The sequence below is a fragment of the Lepidochelys kempii genome, chromosome 1 (genome assembly GCF_965140285.1).
Source record: "Lepidochelys kempii isolate rLepKem1 chromosome 1, rLepKem1.hap1, whole genome shotgun sequence".
Taxonomy (NCBI): domain Eukaryota; kingdom Metazoa; phylum Chordata; order Testudines; family Cheloniidae; genus Lepidochelys; species Lepidochelys kempii.
Window position 1 is genome coordinate 250,089,222 of NC_136380.1, and position 22,951 is coordinate 250,112,172.

Below are 22,951 nucleotides of genomic sequence, written 5' to 3' on the forward strand. Positions count from 1 at the left end.
TTAAAGTGAATTGTTTGCAAAAGGTGATCAGTGGAAAGGTCTTTGACACTGAAATTCTTTCTCTGCCTACCAAACTGGTACAATATAGAAAGCAACAGTTCAATTTTCCTACATGGTCCTGGAGACAGTGCTCCTGCACTGTTCTGGAGGCACTGCCTTTAAGGGATTTAGAACTGGCAGGAAGAGTAAGAATGAAAAACGCAATTGTACTCTTTTTATGTAGACACCTACTAGCCTTCATCTGTCAAATTCTTCAGTTGCTGCTAATAAAAAATGAGTTTCCTCAGCTTTGGTCATCAGTACCCAGAACATGTAATAGTACATGCTATAAATCTAGGGTCTCAGTACTATATTACTGAGGTTTCTATATAATTGAAAGTCTGTCCCATGTAGATATTAATATACAGTGCTAGGCTGAAATAATTTTTCTTCATCAGCGCATTCAGTATTTTTTTTTCATATGGGTGGGAATGGGTGTTAGGAGCTCATCTCCCACAATTTGTGTGTGGTAGGAGGGGAAGCAGTGTCATAATCTTGCTGTGTTTTATCTAATAGACTTTGAACTGGAATACAGCAAGAGTCTCTTCAGATTACTACATCTTTATCAGAGGGCCAAATTAGATATTTTGAACTTTAAGCGATCTACTTCATTGTGTCAGAAACAAGAAAAGTGCACTTTAACAGGTCTCAACAGTTTATGAATAACTGAAATTTCATATCATTTCAGCGGTAATTTGCTATTCATCCCTGTTTCTTCCTCCTGTCTCCTGGTCCTTCTGAGTTGCTCTCGGATCTTGGATAACCTTTTTATCTTTTATTTTTTTAATTGAAAACATTGGCAGAGGCATTGTGATAGGACAATGTAATGAGAACTGGATACCCCACCATTTAAAATTGTTTTAAGATACTTAGTTAACACACTCAAAACACATCACACTCTGCAATCATAAACATGTAATTTGAATCCATGACAAGTACTTTAACATTGTTCTTCATGTACAAGACTATCAGCAGCTCTGTTTCACTTGTGTATCATTGAATACATGCTATTGGATACCTCACCATATTAGTAGTGATTAAGAACAATGTAATGTGCTTTTTGGAACACTTCACAGTAGTCATATCATCACACTAATCTATAGTGTCAAAGGTCAGTGCAGCCTCTACAGGTGGATTTGCAAGGTGCAGCTTGCCATGTGAATGCTTTAGAAAAGTATGATCCTAAAGTTATTTGTGTTTTCTAGCCAAACGCTCTTATTTAGAGTATTTGTGTTTCAAAGGCCATTTCTCTAATCCTGCAGCATGTGTGACAATTTCAGTGGGCTGGGATGATAAATTGGAACTGGTTTTGCTCTAAAACAGGTGTCTCATTTTTCTGTCCTCATGTGTCATGGCTGAAAAGACATAACCACTTAGCTGACACTGTGTACCTTTTCTACTGAATATGCATGTCCTCTGGCCAGGATGTGGAATGTGTTGGGTTGCTTATTGGGTGATTCCTGAATTAATTCTTTGAATTGTATATATTTGCATGTTCTTTTTTAATTAAATGAAATAAATGAGCATGTTGAAAGAGGGTGTGGAAGTGCAAACTAAGATAAGGTGTCTATATTGATCACAGTATTTTTGTCTTAACAATAACCTCCCTTCTTGCGTCTTTTAGATTGAGTGTTCGGGAAACATTACACTGGATAACATTGTAAGGAAAGATGGTATTGTGGAGCAGAGCCAGCCAAAACCCCCTTCAAACAGAACCGTCCAGTCACCAAATTCATCAGTGCCATCTCCGGGCCTCTTGGGTATGGTGATTAACCTGATTTTAAATGGTGTGGTGGGGAATCTAGCACTTTACTCCCTGATCTGAGTTCCCATTTATCAACTTAATGCAGGGGTGGGCAAACTTTTTGGCCCGAGGGCCACATCTGGGTTGCGAAATAATATGGAGGGCCAGGTAAGGAAGGCTCTGTCTCCGCAAACAGCCTGTCCCCTGCCCTCTAGCTGCCCTCTCCCACTTCCTGCCCCCTGACAACGTCCTTCAGAACGCCCGACCTATCCAACCACCCCTCCCACTTCTTGTTCCCTGACCGCCCCTAACCACCCCCACCCCCATCCAACCCCTCCTGCTCCCTGTCCCCTGACTGCCCCACCCCCTGACAGGCCCCCCCGGGACCCCTGAGCCATCCAACCCCCCTCCACTCCTTGTCCCCTTACCGCCCCCTCCCAGGACCCCCATCCCTAACTGCCCCCCCCCCAGGACCTCACCCCCTATCCAACCGCCCCTGCTCCCTGTCTCCTGACTGCTCCCCTGCCCCCGAACCTCCGCTCCATCCAACCGCCCCCTGTCTGCCCTCTGGGACCTCCTGCCCCTTATCCAACCCCCCTCCCTCTGCCCCCTTACCATGCCACTCAGAACAGCGGGACAGGCTTACTGGAAAGCCAGGGAGGTGGACGGGCACAAACTGCGCTGCTGGCGTGGCTGCGGGGAGGGGCCAGGGGCTAGCCTCCCCGTTCGGGAGCTCAGGGGCCGGGCAGCACAGTCCCGTGGGCCAGATATGGCCTGTGGGCTGTATTTTGCCCATCTCTGACTTAATGTATTATTATCATCATGCCTTCTAGCTTATTACGACATACTGACAAATTCAGGGCAAGGGAGAAGGCTGGCATTGATCAAATGGGAGATGAGGGCCTAACTAAGAGTTTTATCTTTGTGGTCAGAGATTAAAAGATCAGATCTAGTCTGACCTCCTGTGTATCACAGGCCACCATGACCATTCAGCACTCGCACACTAAACCCAACAACTGAAATTATACCAAAGTATTACAGCCCATAGGCAACTTTGCTATTAAGTGCCACAAGGAGAGAACAGGAGGGACAGAATTACATCAATACCCAGGCCCCCCATACTAACAGGTAACTGATATACCCAGATAATCCTGGTAAGTGACCTGTACCCATACACTGCAGAGGAAGGCGAACCCCTCACCTCTCCACAGTCACTGCCAAACTGAGACGAAAATTTCATCTCAACCCCCCATATGGAGATCAGTTAGACCCTGAGCATGTGAGCCACAAGATTTAGATAGCTGTGATGTGAAGCTCTAGGCAGAGAATGGAGTCAAAGTTGGTAACCAAGTTACAAGCCTGAGTGATAGGTATAATGGTGATGATGTCTACTGTGACAGAGAGAGTTAAGTAGCATGGAGGACTTGTAAGGGGAGACAGAATTTGGTTTGGGCTATGTTTTGCTTTCGTTGATGGCAAGGGAATCAGAAAGGTCAGAGCAACGAACTAATGAAGAATTGGGTGGAGAGAGAAATTTTGTAGTCAACTGTGCAGAGAAAATTGTTGCATCATATGAGTAGATGAGGAAAAGATGTAGAGAGAGAAAATAAAAGTGGTCTGTTAGTGGCCTGGAAACTAGTGGAGGAAAAGAGAAGGAGGTTCAGCCATTGAAAGGCTGAATGAATGACTATAGAGATGGGAAAACTAAGAGTACAGAGTTGTGAAAACAATGGGAAGGTAACAATTTAAGAAGATGGAGTATGATCAGCTATCTGAGATGGCTGAAAGGTTGAGGAGGATGAGGATAGAGTAGAAACACCAAGGTTTGACCATGAAGAGGTAGTTAAAGACAATTAACTTAAGTTAAAGCAATTACAGTGGAGTGGGGAAGCTGGAAACCTGAGTTGTGGTGGTAGGAGGATTAAGATCCAAGTCAGGGAGAGGGACATGAGGTGGTAGTTGTACAAGGTAGGATCTAGGATGAGGAATATCATAATGTGTTATATTGTGTGGTAAAGGTACCTAATGGGACTGTGAGGTTAAGGAGAAAGGTGAGGAAATTGCAGGAGGGGAGTATAAGTTTGTTACGGAGGAGGTTCTTGCCTCTGGGACTTTCTTCAGGGGTGCTCATGAGTGGAGGAAGAGGAAATTGGGTTAGTGGAATGGATTTTACTGTGCGAGAGACAGGTGAAGGAGTACAGTATGATGGAGAGAATTGAGTTGAGCCACTGACAGCTGAGTCCTACAGCAGAGTGGTCTGGGAATGCTGAAGTCATGGAAGTTAGATTGGAGGTCAGAGGTATAAGAGCAGAGGACAGATGGAAGATGAGGTTGTGGTTAGAGAGGGAACTCTGCTATTGTGATATCAGACGGAGAAGTGTTTAGTTGTGGGTTGAAAGAACACAAATACAGTGCAGAAGCTGTGAACATCGCAAAATGTCAGACTTCCTGAGGTTACTCCTTTCCTAGTTCCAGTAGTTAGTTAAATTAGCACTTTATACATTCCTGTATTACAGCTATGTATTTGCTGCTTGTGAAGCATATCTTTCCAATGAACATACCTACAGCAGTAAAATAATTCTTTTTGCCACTTAGCGGGTGGTGATTTTTCCATCTGTCAGTAAGTGCGTGCATATTCACTCTCTCTGAATTTCATTATTTTGCCTTCTCTAATACTTTTTAAATAAAAAGAGTGAACAAATACTCTGGATTGGAAATGTGCAGGATAAGATGTCTCATTCTTTTCTAGACTTGGGTTAAATGAGTAAAGAATGACCAAAGTCACAGTAGAGGTGAGGAAGAAGCATATTCTGGTCTGTTTTACAAATAGAATGTGTAGGGTGGTCTGAACAATCAATATCAAGAGATCAAAATGAATACTTATACACAAATCTCTATGTACTTCTCTGACAGAAAATTAAATGCAAGACTTCTTGTATGAACAAACCTGGTTGGTTTTTTTCTAATTTAACCTGTTTTTTAGGACCAGTAACTATGACCAGTGTCCACCCTCCAATTCGCTCACCCAGTGCCTCCAGTGTTGGAAGCAGAGGCAGGTAAGCAGACCAGTTGAAAAAAACATAGCTTCAATCTCAAAGGACACTATATGCATGTGACCGCAGTTGACAGAAGCTTTCACCAGTAATCTATGTCGAGGTTTGCCATGTTATTTCGTCTGAGAGAGCATTTCTGATGGCTTTATTGTAATACTCTTCAAGGCCTAAAATTTAGTTCTAATTTCATATCTAATTTTTAATGGCACATTAAAGACTTGTAATGTGTTAAACATATGGTAGCTGTGAGATTGACAGCTTGATCAGATGTTTTGATAACCGTGTACTGTAAATAATGGTGTAAAGTTCATGACAGTTACACAACTGTTTCTTTTAAAGTCTGAAGCAGAAAATCCTCACTGAACCATAAGTAACTTCAGATTTGAGGAATCAGCTTTATAGAGAGGATTATAAATAGGAAGCTTTAACCATGATGCGGTCAGTTAAGTGAGTACTAGATATTTTGAGACACAAAAATAAAGAAATGATTAGGGCTGTCAATTAATTGCAGTTAATTAATTGCAGTTTTAATTGCACTGTTAAACTATAGAATAACAACTGGTTTCAAAGTAACAGCCGTGTTAGTCTGCATTTGCAAAAAGAAAAGGAGTACTTGTGGCACCTTAGAGACTAACCAATTTATTTGAGCATAAGCTTTCGTGAGCTACAGCTCACTTCATCGGATAACAACTGAAATTTATTAAATATTTTGAATGTTTTCTACAATTTTCACATATATTATTATTCTGTGTTGTAATTGAAATCAAATTATATATAATTTTATTACAGATTTTTGCACTGTAAAAATGATAAAAGAAATAGTATTTTTCAGTTCACCTCATACAAGTACTGTAGTGCAGTCTTTGTTCTGAAAGTGCAACTTACAAATGTAGATTTTTTTTGTTACATAACTGCACTCAAAAACAAAACTGTGTAAAACTTCAGAGCCTACAAGTCCACTCAGTCTTACTTCTTGTTCTGCCAATCGCTAAGACAAACAAGTTTGTTTACATTAACAGGAGATAATGTTGCCCTCTTCTTATTTACAGTGTCACCAGAAAGTGAGAACAGACATTTGCATGGCATTTTTTGTAGCTGGCATTGCAAGGTATTTACATGCCAGATATGCTAAACGTTTGTATGTCCCTTTGTTCTTTGGCCACCATTCCAGAGGACATGCTTCCATGATGATGACGCTTGATTAAAAAAAAAGGCGTTAATTAAATTTGTGAGCGAACTCCTTAGGGGGGAGAATTGTATGTCCCCTGCTCTGTTTTACCCGCATTCTGCCATATATTTCATGTTATAGTAGTCGTGGATGATGACCCAGCACATTGTTCATTGTAAGAACACTTTCACTGCAGATTTGACAAAACGCAAAGAAGGTACCAATGTGAGATTTCAAAATATAGCTTTAGCACTCGGCCCAAGGTTTAAGAATCTGAAGTGCCTTCCAAAATCTGAGAGGGACGAGGTGTAGCGCATGCTTTTAAAAAGTCTTAAAAGATCAACACTCTGAGGAAACTACAGAACCTGAACCACCAAAAAAGAAAATCTGTCTGCTGGTGGCATCTTGACTCAAATAATGAAAATGAACATGTGTTGGTCTGCACTGCTTTGGATTGTTATCGGTCAGAACCTGTCGTCAGCATGGATGCATGTCCCCTGGAATGGTGGTTGAAGCATGGAGGGACATATCAGCGCATTTGACATGTAAATGTCTTGCAATGCCAGCTACAACAGTGCCATGAGGATGCCTGTTCTCATTTTCAGGTGACATTGTAAACAAGAAGCGGGCAGCATTATCTCCTGCAAATGTTAAACTTGTTTGTCTGAGTGATTTGTTGAACAAGAAGTAGGACTGAGTGGACTTGCAGGCACTAAAATTTTACAGTGTTTTATTTTTGAATGCAGTTTTTTTTTGTACATAATTCTAGATTTGTAAGTTCAACTTTCACGATAAAGAGATTGCACTACAGTACTTGTATTAGGTGAATTGAAAAATACTAATTTTTTTTACAGTGCAAATACTTGTAATAAAAAATAAATATAAAGTGAGCACTGTACACTTGTATTCTGTGTTGTAATTGAAATCAATATATTTAAAAATGTAGAAAACATCCAAAAATATTTAAATAAATGGTATTCTGTTATTTAACAGTGTGATTAATTGCGATTTAATTTTTTAAATTGCTTGACAGCCTTAGAAATGATGGAATATTCATGAACAAATAGTTAGACAATGCTGTCTGAAGAGCAGGTCTGTTAATGTGTTCCAGTAAATCAGGGCATACAATTAATATAGAGTTAATTTTTCATGTTGAGAAAAAGCAGAGAATATGTTCGTGCTGCTGGAAGTGGAAGTTCAGATACTTTTAACAGAATATTTCTTGTTGTTTTATTTATATAGTAAAAGTCATGAAGGGTCCGTATATTCTTATGAGGTCCAAGTTAAAAGTTTTATTTATACATAAATTTTGAACTACATTAGATATCTGCAAAATCTACTCTCACAAAATAAATAAGTTTTAGTTCAAGAGATTGTCCCTGTAGGAGCTCCATGTGATGTGCATGCACCTGTATGCTCTTGACCAGAGACTTTTCTGTTAGCAGTGTCTGCAGGTCGATGCCTCTGTGTACTCGGGTATGAGGGCATGTAGGAAGGAGCGGACCTGCACCACTCCAATACCTTCTCAGTTGCCCATAGCTCAACATGGAGTTGTGTAGTGTCTGCTATCTAGCTGAGGCAGTTGCTTCTTTATATTCTTAGTAGCTTCTTTTAGTTTTTGTTTCTTAGCAGGGTTTGTGCTTCTATTCTGTCCCTCCCCTTCCTGTGCCACACTCCTTTTTTTTTGTTTAAGGTCAGGTCCTTTTGTCCTCAGGTCGTCTTGGCCAGTGGCTTGCTTAGCAGGTTATGCCCCAAGGCCCTAGGATTCAAGCCTTGCTAGACCTGCCACAGGTCCTTCCCCTCAGTGATGGAAATGCGAGCTGCCTCCACTCCCTTGCAGAAGCCCAGATCCTGTCCAGATGCAGGATTCAAGAGCAGATCTTGTAAACTGAGGGAAGACTATTTAAAACTGCTCCTCATGGAGTGCTCCCTTAGACCTGCGGGATCCAACTTCCCATTTTGTACATCAGATTCAGCCCCACAGAGTACTCCAGAGACTTCATGTGCTCTGCTCTGAATTCCAGAAACCAGGAGCTAGATTTGGTCTCTCAGAAGACTGCCAAACATAAGAGACCTCACTCCCCGATAGACTAAGAGGAGAGAGAAAAGTCTTCATTTGGACCTGGGATTAGGGAGACCTCATGTCCTGGTGTAGCTATCAGTGAGTCTCCCACTGGGCATAGTGCTAAGATGTTGGTACTGTTGTTGGACTTCCCTAAATGGAAGAACTCCTCGAAGAATATGGAGTCTTTGAAGAAACCATCTCACCTGGCACAGTCTGACATCACCAGGTCTCTCCAGAATGAGCAGGCCTATCACTGGTACCTGCAGAAGTGGAAATATTGCCAGATTTGATGCGCCCAAACCCCCATATCTCCTTCCAAATCTTCCCTTATGTTCATTCTCTATTACCGTCTGAATCTAAAATCTGCTGGGTTTGTCCCAGAGCTCTGTCAGTGGTCACTTAGTTGCTACCACAGCATTCCACTTTCCAAATGAAGGATTTTCAGCACTTGTCTAGTGAAGACCCACTAAATTGACTGCAGATCACTCTCCCATCGACTCCTGTACTCTACCGGATCAAGAAGACTGGGTGGAGTTGATGACATCGCGTAGTGTGGACCCCACGGTAAGTAGATCTAAGCTACGTCTATTTGAGTTACGCTATTCAGGTAACTCAAATTGCGTAGCTTAGATTGAATTTCCCCTGTAGTGTAGACAAGGCTTAATTCTTCGCACATCCTACAACCATGACATTTTGATTAAATAACTAGACCAATATAAATTTAACTTGACACACATTAACTTGATTAAAAACTGGCTAACTGATAAGTCTCAATGTAATTGTAAATGGGGAATAGTCATTGAGCGGATGTGTTTTCAGTGGGGTTCCACAGGGATCGGTTCTTGGTACTATGCTATTTAACAATTTTATCAATGATGTGGAAGAAAACATAAAATCATCACTGATAAGGTTTGCAGATGGCCCAATAATTGAGTAGGTGTGTAATTCATGAAGAGGACAGGTCACTGATTCAGAGGAATTTGGATTTCTTGGTAAACTGGATGCAAGCAAACAATGTGTTTTAACGTAGCTAAATATAAATGTATACATCTAGGAACAAAGAATGTAGTTCTGTCCTTGCATGAGGGGGAACACTATCCTGGGGAGCAGTAACTCTGAAAGATTTGGAGGTTGTGGTCTAAGTCCCCTCTAAGCTGTGTGGCTACGCAGCTGCCTATTAAGCCGCACGCCTGATGAGAGATGCTTCTCCCCCAGACCTGCTGCGGCGGAGAGAGCGCCTGTCCCCGCCAGCCCTAGCGCAGACCTGCCCCAGACTTGCCGGGGGAGAGGAGCCCCTTGCCCAGCCCAAGCCCACTGGAGCTGCCAGGAAGATGAGGTCCCCGTGTGATTGTGACCTATAGAACTAATGCAATCCTGGGATGTATAAACAAGGGAACCTCAAATAGGAATAGAGGTTTTTTTACCTCCGTTTAGCACTGGTGCACCCACTGCTGGAGTATTGTCCACTTCTGGTGTTGACAATTCAAGAAGAATATTGGTAAATTGGAGAGAGTTCAGAGAAGAGCTACAAGAATGATTACAGGGTTGGAAAACATGTTTTATAGTGATAGACTCAAGGAGCTCAATCTATTTAGCTTGACAAAGAGATGGTTATTGTGTGAGTTGATTTATAGTCTATAAGTACCTACATGGGAACAAATATTTCAATCTAGGGCTAATCAATCTAGTAGAAAAAAGAATAACACAATCCAATGTCTGGAAGTTGAAGCTAGACAAATTCAAACTGGAATTAATACATTTTTAATAGTAATTAACCACTGGAAAAATTTACCAAGGGTTGTGGTGGATTCTCCTTCATTGAGAATTTTAAAATCAAGATTGCATGCTTTTCTAAAAGATCTGCTTTAGGAATTATTTTGGAAAAGTTCAGTGGCCTGTATTATTCAGGAGGAGGTCAGACTAAATTAACACAAAGGTCCCTTCTGGCCTTGGAATCGGAGTCTGTGAAATTTCTTAACAGCTTCCTTAATCAGTTTCCTTCAGTGTAGGACCCTGCTCTACCAAGGGACCTCCATTTGCCATTTAACACATTAAGAGGGCCCACTTTTGAGCCCAAGGCAACTTGCTTGTTCCTGCATCTGTCCGTCAAGTTTTCATTTTTTGTGGCAATGACTTTGCCCAGAATGGCTGGGGAACTGGAAGCCCTCATGGCTGACCCACCATATACAGTGTTTTATCCAGACAAAGCTACGTTGCATTCCCATTCTTGTTTCTTCCCTAGAGTGTCATTAGAAGTCCAAATCAGTCAGGATATTCAATTGCCAGTTATTTTACCCCAAGCCTTACCTTTCCAGGGAATAATCCAGTCTCTATAGCCTATAGAAAAGAACAACGCTGGCCTTCTACCTTCACCAGATTAAGCCCTTTAGGGTTTTCCTTAGATTCTTCATTTCCTTTGCTGAGAGGATGAGGGATCATTCTATTTCTATTCAGAATATCTAAATGGGTTTTGGGGTGTATTTTGACATGCTATGAGTCCTCTGGGATACACGCCCTCTTAAAGTCACTGCTCATTCCACTAGGGCTCAATCCATTTCCATAGTATTCCTCAGAAAGGTACCCATCAAGAACATTTGTAAGACAGCCACCTGGTCTTCTGTTCACACGTTCTCAGAACATGATGTATGGACCTACAAACTTACTCTAAATGTGAGCTCAAATGGAAAAAAAAAAGAGTTTAAGTTCATAAGATGTCACAATAACTTATAACAAAAGTTGAAGGGAAAAGGTGCAAAAGTGAGATTCCAAATTAAGGACTGTGTTAAGATCATCCTTAGATTTTCAGTTCCATACTTGTTTTCTATGGACCAAAATTGATGTGTCGAAAACTAGGCCTGATTAGTGGGCAAAATGAGGAGGAGAATGGGTTATCCTATCCATAGTGTTCCACGATTTCAGTTTTTATTTGTAAAAAGGAAAGAAATCCAGGAATTTTTCAGTGTTTATTTTCCAAACATTAAAACCAGGATAAAATCGGTTTTAAAAAAAAGAATAAAAAGCAAGAAAAAAGAAAAACAAAAAAAGTTCATAATATACACATTTTACTACAGTGCAACTGAAACTTTTTTATGTACAAAGGTATTTTTTGGTCTCTGTCAGAGCTAATAGCTTTTCAAGAAATCCTGGTTTGTGTACACTCGCATAACTTTCTTCCAAGTATCCACACTCATTTTGAGCCCCTTGTGCTGTCTTTGAGGTAGTCCAACTTTGAAAATAAGCACTCTGCACCAATAGATCCAGGGGGTACAATCAAAGCTTGCCATGCCACTTCGCTGATGTTGGGAAGTGTGTCTTGATGACTGTTCCAAAAAGCCAGCACACTGAGTTTCAAATAGCCAGGGTTAGGTATGCTCAGGTAAATTGTAAATTTCCCCTTTCAGACTTGAAGTTTCATCTTTAGTGGCAAATGGTGGAAACAGTCTGGCATAATGGCCATAATCTGCTGCAAAATTCACCTTAAGGAAGGAGGTGTAACACCTGGATGACATTCCAAAACGAGTCTTCAGCACCAAACACTTTGGGTTTCCCATTCCTTGCTGAGCATTGTGTTGAAGGTTTTGAACTCTTTTTTTGACGTTCTCGTGTTGCAAGGATTTCCAGAAACATCTGGGTTTTCATGCTGTTTCTTCTGCAGCTTTTGTGCTCCATTCTGAGATTTTGGCTGTCAGGATCTAGTAAACATCTGTAGGGGCAAATGTGTTGTCAGTAGTTGGAGTAACTCCAGAGTTTTCTGTGTCACACAGTGATTCCAAGTTTTCAGCAATGAACGTCATCCCCTTGGTACACAGTTATTTTGGTTATTTGCCAGTCTCTTCCAAGTTTCTGCTTTAGAACCAAAAAACTCAGGATGATCCAGGAGACGCACTAGCACAGTCCATATGTTGTTTATATGACAGGCAGCAAAGTACAAGTTCATCCACCAATGTGGCACAAAAGGAGTAGGTAATCGGCAGTCGGCTTGTCACTCATCTCGCACTGTGTAAAACAAAGCCTTCAACTTGTTCACGTGCTTGAAAATGGCCCCACATGCAATGATGCAAGATTTCATGTCTTTCATTTCTTCTGTAGCAGTAGCTGCTGGCAGCTCAATGTTAGTCAGATGAGCAGGACAGGTAATAATAGCAATTCTGGTTTCTGGTTGAGTTTAATCTCCCGTGCAAACTTAGCCATGCAGGAAGTTAGTTGTGGCCCTGTTTTCCCAAGTCCCTTGGTACATGTCAAACATGTCAGTTATTGCTGCATCAACAAAGTGGCTGTCAGCTGAGGGGATGAATATCCCATTGGCACAAAATAATGCAGGTTTATTCGCTTTGAAATAAAAAAACCAAAAGGCCAAGAATCGGACGGTCCAAAGCATCAGAAGACTTGTCAAAAATCAGACCAGACACCAAATTTCCATCAATTCATTCCATCGTTTTAGATACTAAAGAATCATTTTCTTTCAGATACTTATGAGGGAGGTTGTTTGCATTAGGAAGGGTTTTTGTTGCTGGACAGTATTGTTGCACTAAGTCACCAATAGGCCCCTCTGCAATTAACAGCGGTTATCCAGCGAAACAGAGCATGCACACACTCATGCTGTGTCCTCTTTCATTTAAAACCCTGGTGAAAGCTCCAGATATTGACTGTTTATACCAAAGCTCACTTTCTTATTTAAGCTACTTGTGTTGCTTGCTCTTGATATGCTTCTTTATTCTGTCAGTGTGAGCATTGACCTTGACCTCAATGCTGCAGTACTTGGAGCGTAATGCATCCTCTTCACTCCCACCTTTACTTTTCTTGCAAATTTCTAAGCACTGATTTTTCTTGTTGATATTCAGGCATAGATTTGCGGTTTTGCCCCATGTTTATCTTTTTTTACCTTCTCTATCTTTATCTGTGGAGGATTGATCATTTAAATTCAGTGCCAAACTAAAACAGATGTGAAGAAATAAGTGGCCAGCATCTACTTGTGAGCCAATTTGATTTTCCAACCGTCGCCGCATGTGTTCTGTGTTTTATACTGCGGATCTGCTTTAGTCTCAGAGCTTCAGGACACAACAATCACATAAAGTTAGTGTTTAACAAAAATAAGTACCCCCCCCTAAAAATTGAGTGGATTGATAAACGGGTGTAAATCAGTAAAAACTGAACTCCTTTAATTAAAATAAGTGATACTTTATTGCTGAAAATTGGTAAAAACTGAAAATTTGGAACACTGTCCATCCATACTTCCCTTCTGGGGTCCTCAGAGAAACTTTGGGAGAAAAATTGGCTACTGGAGCAAGCTTCACCATCTGGCTGCCACCCCCACCTTCTCTGGGAGCTCTGGGCCTTCATTATCCTGACCAGGCCACAGAGAGGAAGCCAGATGACATCACCACACCACCAGTTCCGTCGGAATCCCAACCACCACCTGGAATGAGAGACATTGTTTCCTGCCCCCACATATACTTTTCCTTCCCTATCTTACTTATTTTATTTTCTCTCTCCTTTTTCTTTCTGTCCAAGGGCCTGGCTTAGCTCACCAGGGCTGTTTGTTTTGCAACACTGCTGTAAGCCTACAACTAGAAAGAGGAAGCTAAATATCCTAAACATCCCAATGCTGGTACAAGTTTGCCAGTCTGAAAGTAGCTGATAAGACTGTGCTGTACCTGTTTTTTCCAGCGGTGAGGATGCAAGTAAGAGGCAACTCCGGAGACAGAACCTGCATTTTTTTTTATTTTTGCTGCTGTTTTCTCTCCCCTATTGCGTGCTTGTCCTGTTCTGTCTTTTAGGGGATCAGACTTTAATGGCAGAAACCTCCAACAGTGTTTATAATTGTTTAAAGTTGGGTTATTTTAACACTTTTGACCCATATATTCTATCTATATTAATACAATATGCTTTAGTGTCTGCTTCCAGAGTTAATGTGGCCTTTGAAGCCATTCTACGCTGTACTGAATCCACCTCCTCAGAACCCTCTCTTCCATACTGAGGTACTGCTTGGGTGTTTCCTCACATGGAGCTCCCATAGGGACAATAACTCAAAGATGGAGAGTTTACTTATTTTGGGCAGGACCTGGAATTCTTCAAGGTGTTAGGTCTCTATGGGTGCTCCACCATCTACTCTCCTTTCCCCTCTGCATTGGAGTCCTACCATGCTCAAAAGTGGAGAAGGAACTGGAGTAGCATGGATCTACTCCTTCCTATAGGCTGTCCTACTGGGGCACGAGGAGGCATACAGCCCAGGTGCAGACCCGTGGCCACTGTTAACTGAAAAATCTCTGGTCATGAGTGCATGGACTTAATGCACATCCTTGTGTGGAGCATCCGTAGGGACAGAACATCTCAAATAATTCCACTTACTGTATATAGTAAGTAACTTCTCCTTTAGGGTGCAGTCTCCTATGTTTTGAATTAAATTGAAATTCCATCGTAATTTAAGGTTAAGATGTCCTTTCTCTTTTTGTTATGATTATGCACAAAAGCAGTGACATGGAACCTGATTCTGAGGGAAGGACCTGACTGGATATAGTCCAGTGTGTGGTGTTTGAGTGGACGTTGCTGGAATGACACTTACTTTCTCCAAAAATGTAACTGTTCTCCTCTCAAAAACTTCCCAAAATACTGCTATTTTTTAGGTTTTGTTAAAATTTGTATTGGGTGGAGTTTAATGAGAAGTGCATTCACCATGGGACCTAAACAAACCAATGCTGTATTCCAAACCTCTGACCTATAGAAAATAAAACTCTGAGCAGTTCTGCAGTCCTAGGATTAGATTAGCATTTCCCCCCTTTTACTATCCTATTTTAAAAAACCTGAAGATTTTGTTCTATGGTGGGTAGTGCGGTAGCCTCAAAATGTAGAGAATGGAAAATACTGTAGTATTCCAGGGTCATGAGTCTTAATCACTACAAGAGGTGTGATTTTTCTGAAAGCACTGTGCTCTCTTGAATGGTGCAGATGATGTCCAGCAACTTCATTTCTCTTCTTTCTGCCTCTTCTCATCCTCTATAGCTCTGGCTCCTCCAGCAGGCCACCAGGAGCTGATTCTACACACAGAGTCCCTGTTGTCATGTTGGAGCCAATCAGGATTAAACAGGAGTCTGGTACATCCCACGAGAACTATGATTTCCCAATTGTTATAGTGAAGCAAGAAACAGATGAAGAATCCCGGCCTCGGAATGTAATATTAACAATAATAAAGAATCTCTTCTGAGTTTGGGTTTTGGGGAGGGTGTTTTCGTCTACTGGAAATAGAATAAATTACAAATATTCTGTTAGAGCGTTACTCTTAGGTGTTAACTTTAAGGGAAGCACATAATGTGTTAGTGGGTGTGTGTTGTTGGGTTTGTTTTGTTTTTTTTAAAAAGGGATGAAGTGAGATTCCAAAACAAGTTATATTTCTTAATAAACTGGGATGACTAAATAACTGACATGATCAGACTACCATAGTCTGTGAGGATCTGGGAGGTAGGGGGAAATCTTATAAATACTGTAAATTCTTTCACATGGTGTTTGGAGATTTTGCTACTACTAATGCATATGCTCAACTTTAGGAGTGCAAGACCTATTTGCTACTGGAAGATTATTATAGTTTTCTATTGGAAGCAGTTTTTTAAATGTCAGAGCTAACCTACTTGGGTCCTGTTATACTAGTTTGCTGTATTAAATTGGCTGAAGCCATAACAGTGATAATTCCTGTGTAGAGGTAATAAGGGGCCTGACTAACAATACATGTGAAAAAAGTAATGTTTTTATTTTCAATGTGTTTATGCATTGATAATTATACCTGACAGCCTGGCATCTAGATGTATCTTTGCGTTTTCCTACAGACCAACTTTTCAAGAAGCATACTCACCTCACTGCTATTGGATAGCAGTCATAATACCACTTCTGACAAAACAGTCTTAAGAACAGATGCTCCAGATAGCACAGGTGACCGACCAGGGATACTTCAGGAGAATACATCCAGTGGGAAGACAGCATGGATGGGTACCCCTCACATTGGAGACAGCAGAAAAGAGGATGACCCCAATGAAGACTGGTGTGCAGTGTGTCAGAATGGAGGGGAGCTCCTGTGTTGTGAGAAATGCCCTAAAGTGTTCCACCTTTCTTGTCATGTCCCTTCACTGATGAACTTTCCTAGGTAAAAATGACCAAATGAATTTTGCCAAACTTTGCTCAGAAGAAACCACCTTTGGGTTGTGAGGCCAAGTACAGGACGTTTCTGCCCCAAAAGATAACTCTAAGGTTATCTCTACACTACAGCTTATGTTGGCATAATTCATGTTGCTCAGGGGGGTGAATAAACCACCCCCCGAGCAACATAAGTTACACCAACATAAGCACTGGTGTGGACAGCACTATGTCGGCAGGAGAGCTTCTACCACCAACATAGCTACCTCCTCTTGGGGAGGTGATTTTATCATGCTGACGACAGAGCTCTTGCCTATTGGCATACAGCGTCTTCACCAGACACACTGCAGCGGCGTCGCTGCATCAGTGCAGCTGCATCCCTGCAACTCTGTACGTGTAAACAAGCCCTAAGAAAGTTTGAGTCGGTGAAAACCAGGATTTAACTAAATTTGAGTTGTGTAACCTGAACTAGTGCTGCTGCAAAAGCTATTATAAAATGCTGCAGTTTCTTGGCAAGATTGCTTATATCTGGGCCATCTATTATCTGTAGCCACAAAATTGGGCCATAGAATCACCATTCTAAACAGAATCCTTTAAGACAGCAAACCGTTGTTGTTTTTTTTTTTTTTAATTCTTTTAAAGAAAAAGCTCTAAACAGGGGCCACATCAGCCATAGGGCACAGTGCTTGCTGTCTGCTCATAATATTTTTAAAACTACCTCAGTAAGCACTGAGAAGAAGCAAGACTAATCTTTATAGGCCTTAATTGGTTTGTTGGAAGGCAACTGTGCAATTTGCTCAGCCCAGTTGGAACAATCAGAAGATTAAAAATCCATTTTTCTATTAAGTATAAATGTTTGAAAATAGATACGTATCCTTAGTATTTCTAAAGTTTATTATTGGTGTCAGCTGCTTTGCCAGAGTAAAAATGAAATTTTTGTGATACTCTGGTATAGGAGCATTGGATAAGACTTAAGCTAGTATTGAACAAGGATACAAATGTGTTTACCATAAGATGGTCAGCGTTCAGTGATTTGATATAAGTGTTAAATACTGGTTTAGTTTACAGTTTCTTACACTGGTCAGCTCTGCTTACATGCTTTGATTAGAATGATTGCTAGTAGCACATCAGGCTTTGAAATACCAGTTATATTCAAGTACTGTACTTAGTCTATGCACATCGAATATGTGCCTTTTGAATCTCCAAACTATGGGGCTGTCTTCCTTTAAATACAGCACTGTTATTTTGCTGACCATAACAGCTTTCTACAATTTTGTTTCCTCTGTGCATAAGGAAAGACTGTATGAATATGATGGATAACAACTGTTTTTTATTAGTTAAATGTTGTCCTCTCAGTGTAAAGGAAAATATCACTGTTTTCATGTCACATTGTACAGTTATTGGATTTTCTAAACATTCCAGAAATATCTTTCTAAAGTTTCAACTTTTCTTTGGCTGTGGCTTTTGCTGAGCTTATTCAGTGGGGCAAAGAGCAAAAAAAGAAGTTTCCAAGTGGGGCTCAAATCTGTAAAGTGCATAGTAATACTAGTGGCCAGTACTCTTAACTCTGAGCAGTACCGTCACCGATACTGAGATTTCACACTTGAACTCCCATCTCTAAACCTGCCCCTCAGCCCCATCCCATCCTATCAACCTTCCCTCATTCCCTCTTTTGCCCCTTTTGCTCCTTACTGTCTTCTGGTCCGTTCCCTTCAAAATAGTTGCCCTGGACTCCAACTGCCTCTCCTACTTGCAGCCCTTCACTCTGACATGCTGTTACAGCCATTGCCTTGAATTGCTCTGCTTGTACTCTGTCTTGAATCCCTTTCTATCTGACATCTGTTCTCTTCACTCCACCAAAACTGCTGTCATACCGTGTCCCTAATGTACTCTTTTCATGGCTAAATATGTGTGAAAAGCTGCTAGGATTCAGAGAATTGTGAATTACTGTGTTACCCATCTTAGCCTCACCAAGTGAGTTTTGCTGCTGCTAAGCTGTAGGACAGCTCCCGGACACACAAGCTCGTATGCCTTGCCAGCAAACTCTTCAGCTCTCTGCCAGTCCAAACCTTGCCTTGTGGGTAAGAGAGTGAACCCCAGCTTCCCCAGAGATGTCTCCCTACAGCAGTGGTTCTCAACCTGCAGCCTGTGGGCCGCTTGCAGCCCAGTCAACACACAGCTGTGGCCCATGTGACATCCTCAGGGCCATACGGGTAGTATTGGATGCGGCCCACATAATACACTGTGGGTCGCATATACGTCCCACAATTGTAAATAGGTTGAGAGCCACTGCCCTATAGTGTCCAGCCCTCTTACTGAATACTTAGAGAAGTTATTAGGTTTGTTGCTCTTTTAAAGAGACAGTATACTGCAGGCAGGTAGCTTAACTGGGGTTAACACACCCTTCCCTTCAAACAGTGCTGAATTGGTTTATCGTAAAAGTAAAACAAGTGTATTTAACAAAAGAACATAGGATTAAGTGATACCCAGTGTAAGGAATAAAGGTAGAAAGGGTTACAAGCAAATAAAAGTAAAAATATGCTTTTTAGGCTAAAACCTTATTTAACAAATTAGACTCTCTTGTTCACAAAGTCTCTTTTCCAGCATGGCTGACCAGACTCTGAGATCTGTGAAGGGTCCTGGACAGAGTGCTTGGTTCCTTTGTCTCTTCAGGTGAAAGATAACTTGAGTTTGCTCCCCCTTCTTTATAGACCAGTGAACCTGTGAAATGTATTCTCTGGTAAAGTTCCCCCCCTTTTTTTTTTTTTTTTTTTTTTTTTTGCTGGGAAGAGATGCCACATGGTCTGGTGAAGACTTCATGCTAGTTCCTTCCCTAGTAGTGATAGTTGGGTGGTTGCTTCCTCCCCTTGTTAGCTTGATGGCTTTCTTTACCTTTTATGTAAATACATTTTCAGTTGTCTTGATTTACCTTGGAGACACATTCCTTTGTCTTGGGTGGAGTATCTTGTCCTGCCTGGCACACATTTTAAGAACATAATTTTAGCAGGTTTCTAATTTTTCATATGTTACCTGTATATACACTATGCAGTATATCAGCGAGTTACTCTTAGACCTTATGGGTCTTAAAACTCCATCCCTCAGCACCAGACTTTTTTTTACTCTACCAACAATGCCAGGCTTGATTTTTTTTTTTTTTCACGCCTTCAATACATTTATTTATGCTTTCTTCAGTGAATGGAACATCTTCCCCATACTGATCCTTAAGGCTACTATTCTCTTGTGCTCAGGATCCATTTCTGCCATGATTTGTATGTATTTGAATATCTCCTTCCTCCATCCTTCAAATGTTTCTTGTTGTCTCAGAGATGGGCCGAGACTCAGATATACCTCCGTACTGCACCTAGCACAGGCTCCCTCTGTTACAGGTGGTTAGGTGTTACTAAAATATAAGTAGTTGTTAATTCTCAAAATAAAAGCAAACAAACTGACATTTGCCTTCAAAAGAGTTAGTCACTCATTACCTTCCAGGCTCAGGCTAGCCTAGGAGAAACTAGAAATCTTTTAATTATCCTAACAGGATGTATATCTGTTTTTCTGGAGGACTTGTAGTTCTGATGTAGGCTTTAACAAGTTTCACTGTCAAAAGTAATTTTAACTTGCTCCTGAAACTAACCCCAATGCCGGAGGTCATGTTTATATTATTAGATCAGATATGTGGTACATACATGCACATTAATACTGTACTTTTCACAATCAATCATAGCTGAATTCTGTCTTTATTCATTCTTGTAAGCAAGTTAATACAATTCAGCCATATTGTAGTTATCTGTGAAGATGCAGGTGTCTCTGTAAAGAATTTTACTAAACCACAAACATTCACTAGGATTGCTCAAGTATTTGAGGGCATAACTAATGGTAGGGGGGGAAGGGTAGTTAGCAAAAGTAGTTTGTGAACCATTATTCCCCTGCCATTTAGAGTTTTCTCTCAAGAATAACTGAGATGAGGGGAAAAAAAAGCTGAAAAGTTATTTTGTTAAGAATAGAAAACTATAGCCTATAGGCTAACTTCTAATGAGAAAATATACTTCCCACAGGTCCCAACCTCTCCGTTGCTCCATTTTTGTGGTTTCTGAATTTGTTTTGCACTCTGCCTATTCTGTTCCATTTTTCATCCCAAAATTTTAATTTTTTCTCCTTTTCTCTTGTACTTTTTTCTTCAAATTGCCTCCTAACCAGCAACTGCACCTGCTGTTAAAATTTGAATTTAATCTGTCAACCCATATGAATGGTTTCAAAACTAGTGGAAATAGATGCTATTTTTTGGTGTAAAACTATTCCAAAAATTTCAGGAATGAGTGAGCTTTTCTTCCAAAGAGATGTCCTTTTCCATCATTATCCCTCCTTTTGGTGGTTGCAAAAAAATTGACACAGTGCAAAAAGAAAATAGAAATGAACAACTTGTCCAAAGGCATTTGGAAACCCTCTGTTGAAGACCATGAAACTTTAGCAGGTGCCCGGAGTAATATATCTGTTTTCCCCTTGTTTAGAGGAGAGTGGATTTGCACGTTCTGTCGGGACTTGTCGAAGCCGGAAGTAGAATATGATTGTGATAATCCCAATCAGAGCTCTGAAAAAAGAAAACTAGAAAGTTATATGGGATTGGCACCAATAGATCGGCGGGTGAGGATACGTTGTTCATTCAACCAGTCTGCTTGTCCAGTCGTTTTGTAAATGCTGCTTTTTATATATTTGGTGGTAGTAATAAGAGTTCACTGGAGGATTTCTAAACAGCTCTGAGAACTTGGCCGTACATTTAAAATATAACCAAGAATCACTGAGTGCTCTTCAGTTGTCTTGAGTAAGATGTTAAATATCTTTGCCTTGGTTTCCCACACCTGGAACAGGCCTATTCTGAAGGCTCTTTTTCATTCATAGAGCACTATGAAGTCTAAAATATTTTTTGGCGGGCCGCTGCATATCCCCAATATTGGGAGGTGCTCTGGTGTCGCAGTTGCATTAGTAGCAGCCTCTGGAGCAGGGTCTGCATGTTGTGTTCTCCCTTTGTGGCTCTGAATATTAGAGGTGAAGCTATAAAAGCCACCTCTGTTCCTTCCAACTGTGGCAGTGTGCCGAACAGAAACCTGGGCTCAGTCTCTTTGACCTAATGTTCTGGGAAAATTGTTTCCCAGAGCCTCTTGGTTTTTGTATTTTACCCAGTATTAGGAGATTAGTAATTTTAGTTAATGTTGGGTTCTAAGGGGATTTCTGCACTCTAGCTTTAGTCTATAGGTATAAAATGGAGGCTCCTACTATAAGGAGAACTAGAACTGAGGTGTGCTTCTCACCCTGCAGTCTTTGCAGCACCAGACACTCTAGGCAGAACTGCAGCCAGGGGGGCACTCTCTTGGATGGCGCTGTGGAAAAAACACAATTAGGCTTCTTGGTAATGATGATTGACTTGCTTTTACTGACTGTCTGAAATTTTCAGATGTGCTTGATTTTGTTTTGGGGGGGCAGGGAAGTATTAAACATCTGCCTGAATTTTTTAGCATAATAAATTATTAAAGGTAAAATCGCAGCATTCTCTAATACACAGGCATTCTTTCTTTCCCTATATACAGAAGTGTGAAAGGCTCCTGCTGTACCTCTACTGCCATGAAATGAGCCTGGCTTTTCAAGATCCAGTTCCTCCTACAGTATGTACATTGTCATTTTTGCCTTATAAAAGAGTCAGAGCACTTGGCACCAGCACTTCTGTGGGCGTTACTGGTAACAAATCCATCATCAGAAGAGTAATCTACTCCAGATATTTAATGTAACAAATATCAAAATGTAGGATAGCGGTAAAAGGTTGATACTAGATGCATGGAATTTCTGTGCTCACTGAATCCGAGCAGAGATTAAGGTGAGACTTAGTTACCAATTGCAGTAAATTAACAAACTTTACTATAAAGTGTACGCTACATCTTAAAAATCATGTGTTTTATGCATGAAACATGACTTAACCCTTGACTTCTGGTTTTCCCACTTCATCTTGAGTGTTGCTGCATTCTATTGAAATCAGTGGTAGTTGGCACATCGTTGAATTGCATAATGAATGGTGCTATTTACATTTAACAGCAGTGAAGCATTTATTTGTGTGAACTCAAAATGGAAGGAGAGGCTTGATCTACGCTACCAATGTATGCCAGTATTTTCCACACCCGAGTGATATAGTTATGTCAACCTAATCCCCAGTGCAGACAGCACTATGTGGATAGGAAGGCTTCTACCGTTGACATGAAACCTTCCTATCCAGGGGGGAGGGATAGCTCAGTGGTTTGAGCATTGGCCTGCTAAACCCAGGGTTGTGAGTTCAATCCTTGAGGGGTCCATTTAGGGATCTGGGGCTTGGTCCTGCTTTGAGCAGGGGGTTGGACTAGATGACCTCCTGAGATCCCTTCCAACCCTGATATTCTATGATTCTATGACATAACTATCGCCTTGTGGGAAGGTGGAGTACCTACACCAATAGGAGAAGCTCTCCCATCAGCATAGGTAAAGTCTTCACTAAACGCTATAGCTGCACCGTTGTAAGTATAGTTGAGCCTTAAGAGAAGTCTCTCTTTCTGTAATGTCAGTAGTACAAGCACATACTTTAACTCCACAACTTGGACTACATCTTAAAATTCTTCACAGATCTGCCTAGATTGTTGGTGGATGGGGAGAAAAGAATGGCTTCTGGTTCATAAATAAGAATCTGGAATGTGAAATAAATTAGCTGTTCTAATTGTTGCATCTAATTGCAGAGAGAGAAAAAT

At 40.9% G+C, this 22,951-nt stretch overlaps 2 protein-coding genes across 10 annotated transcripts in view; one reads left to right on the forward strand and one right to left on the reverse strand.

Moving 5' to 3' along the window:
• TRIM24 (tripartite motif containing 24) overlaps positions 1-22,951 on the forward strand; it is a 138,125-nt gene that overhangs the window by 107,391 nt on the left and 7,783 nt on the right. For 4 of the 6 annotated variants that reach the window (XM_073322713.2, XM_073322719.2, XM_073322739.2 and 1 more), the window contains 7 exons: positions 1,664-1,799; positions 4,767-4,839; positions 15,069-15,237; positions 15,887-16,200; positions 18,795-18,863; positions 20,699-20,831; positions 21,773-21,847. In XM_073322713.2, coding sequence (XP_073178814.1) covers positions 1,664-1,799; positions 4,767-4,839; positions 15,069-15,237; positions 15,887-16,200; positions 18,795-18,863; positions 20,699-20,831; positions 21,773-21,847 — 969 coding nt within the window. Of the gene's footprint in view, positions 1-1,663; positions 1,800-4,766; positions 4,840-15,068; positions 15,238-15,886; positions 16,201-18,794; positions 18,864-20,698; positions 20,832-21,772; positions 22,057-22,951 lie in introns of all 6 variants that reach the window. The other 2 variants (XR_012156085.2, XM_073322728.2) reach the window with 2 other exon arrangements.
• SVOPL (SVOP like) overlaps positions 17,250-22,951 on the reverse strand; it is a 49,571-nt gene continuing 43,869 nt past the window's right edge. For 3 of the 4 annotated variants that reach the window (XR_012156089.2, XR_012156086.2, XR_012156090.2), the window contains one exon: positions 17,250-19,164. The gene's annotated coding sequence lies outside the window, so the exon portion shown is untranslated. Of the gene's footprint in view, positions 19,165-21,497; positions 21,566-22,951 lie in introns of those variants that run through there. The other variant, XR_012156087.2, reaches the window with a different exon arrangement.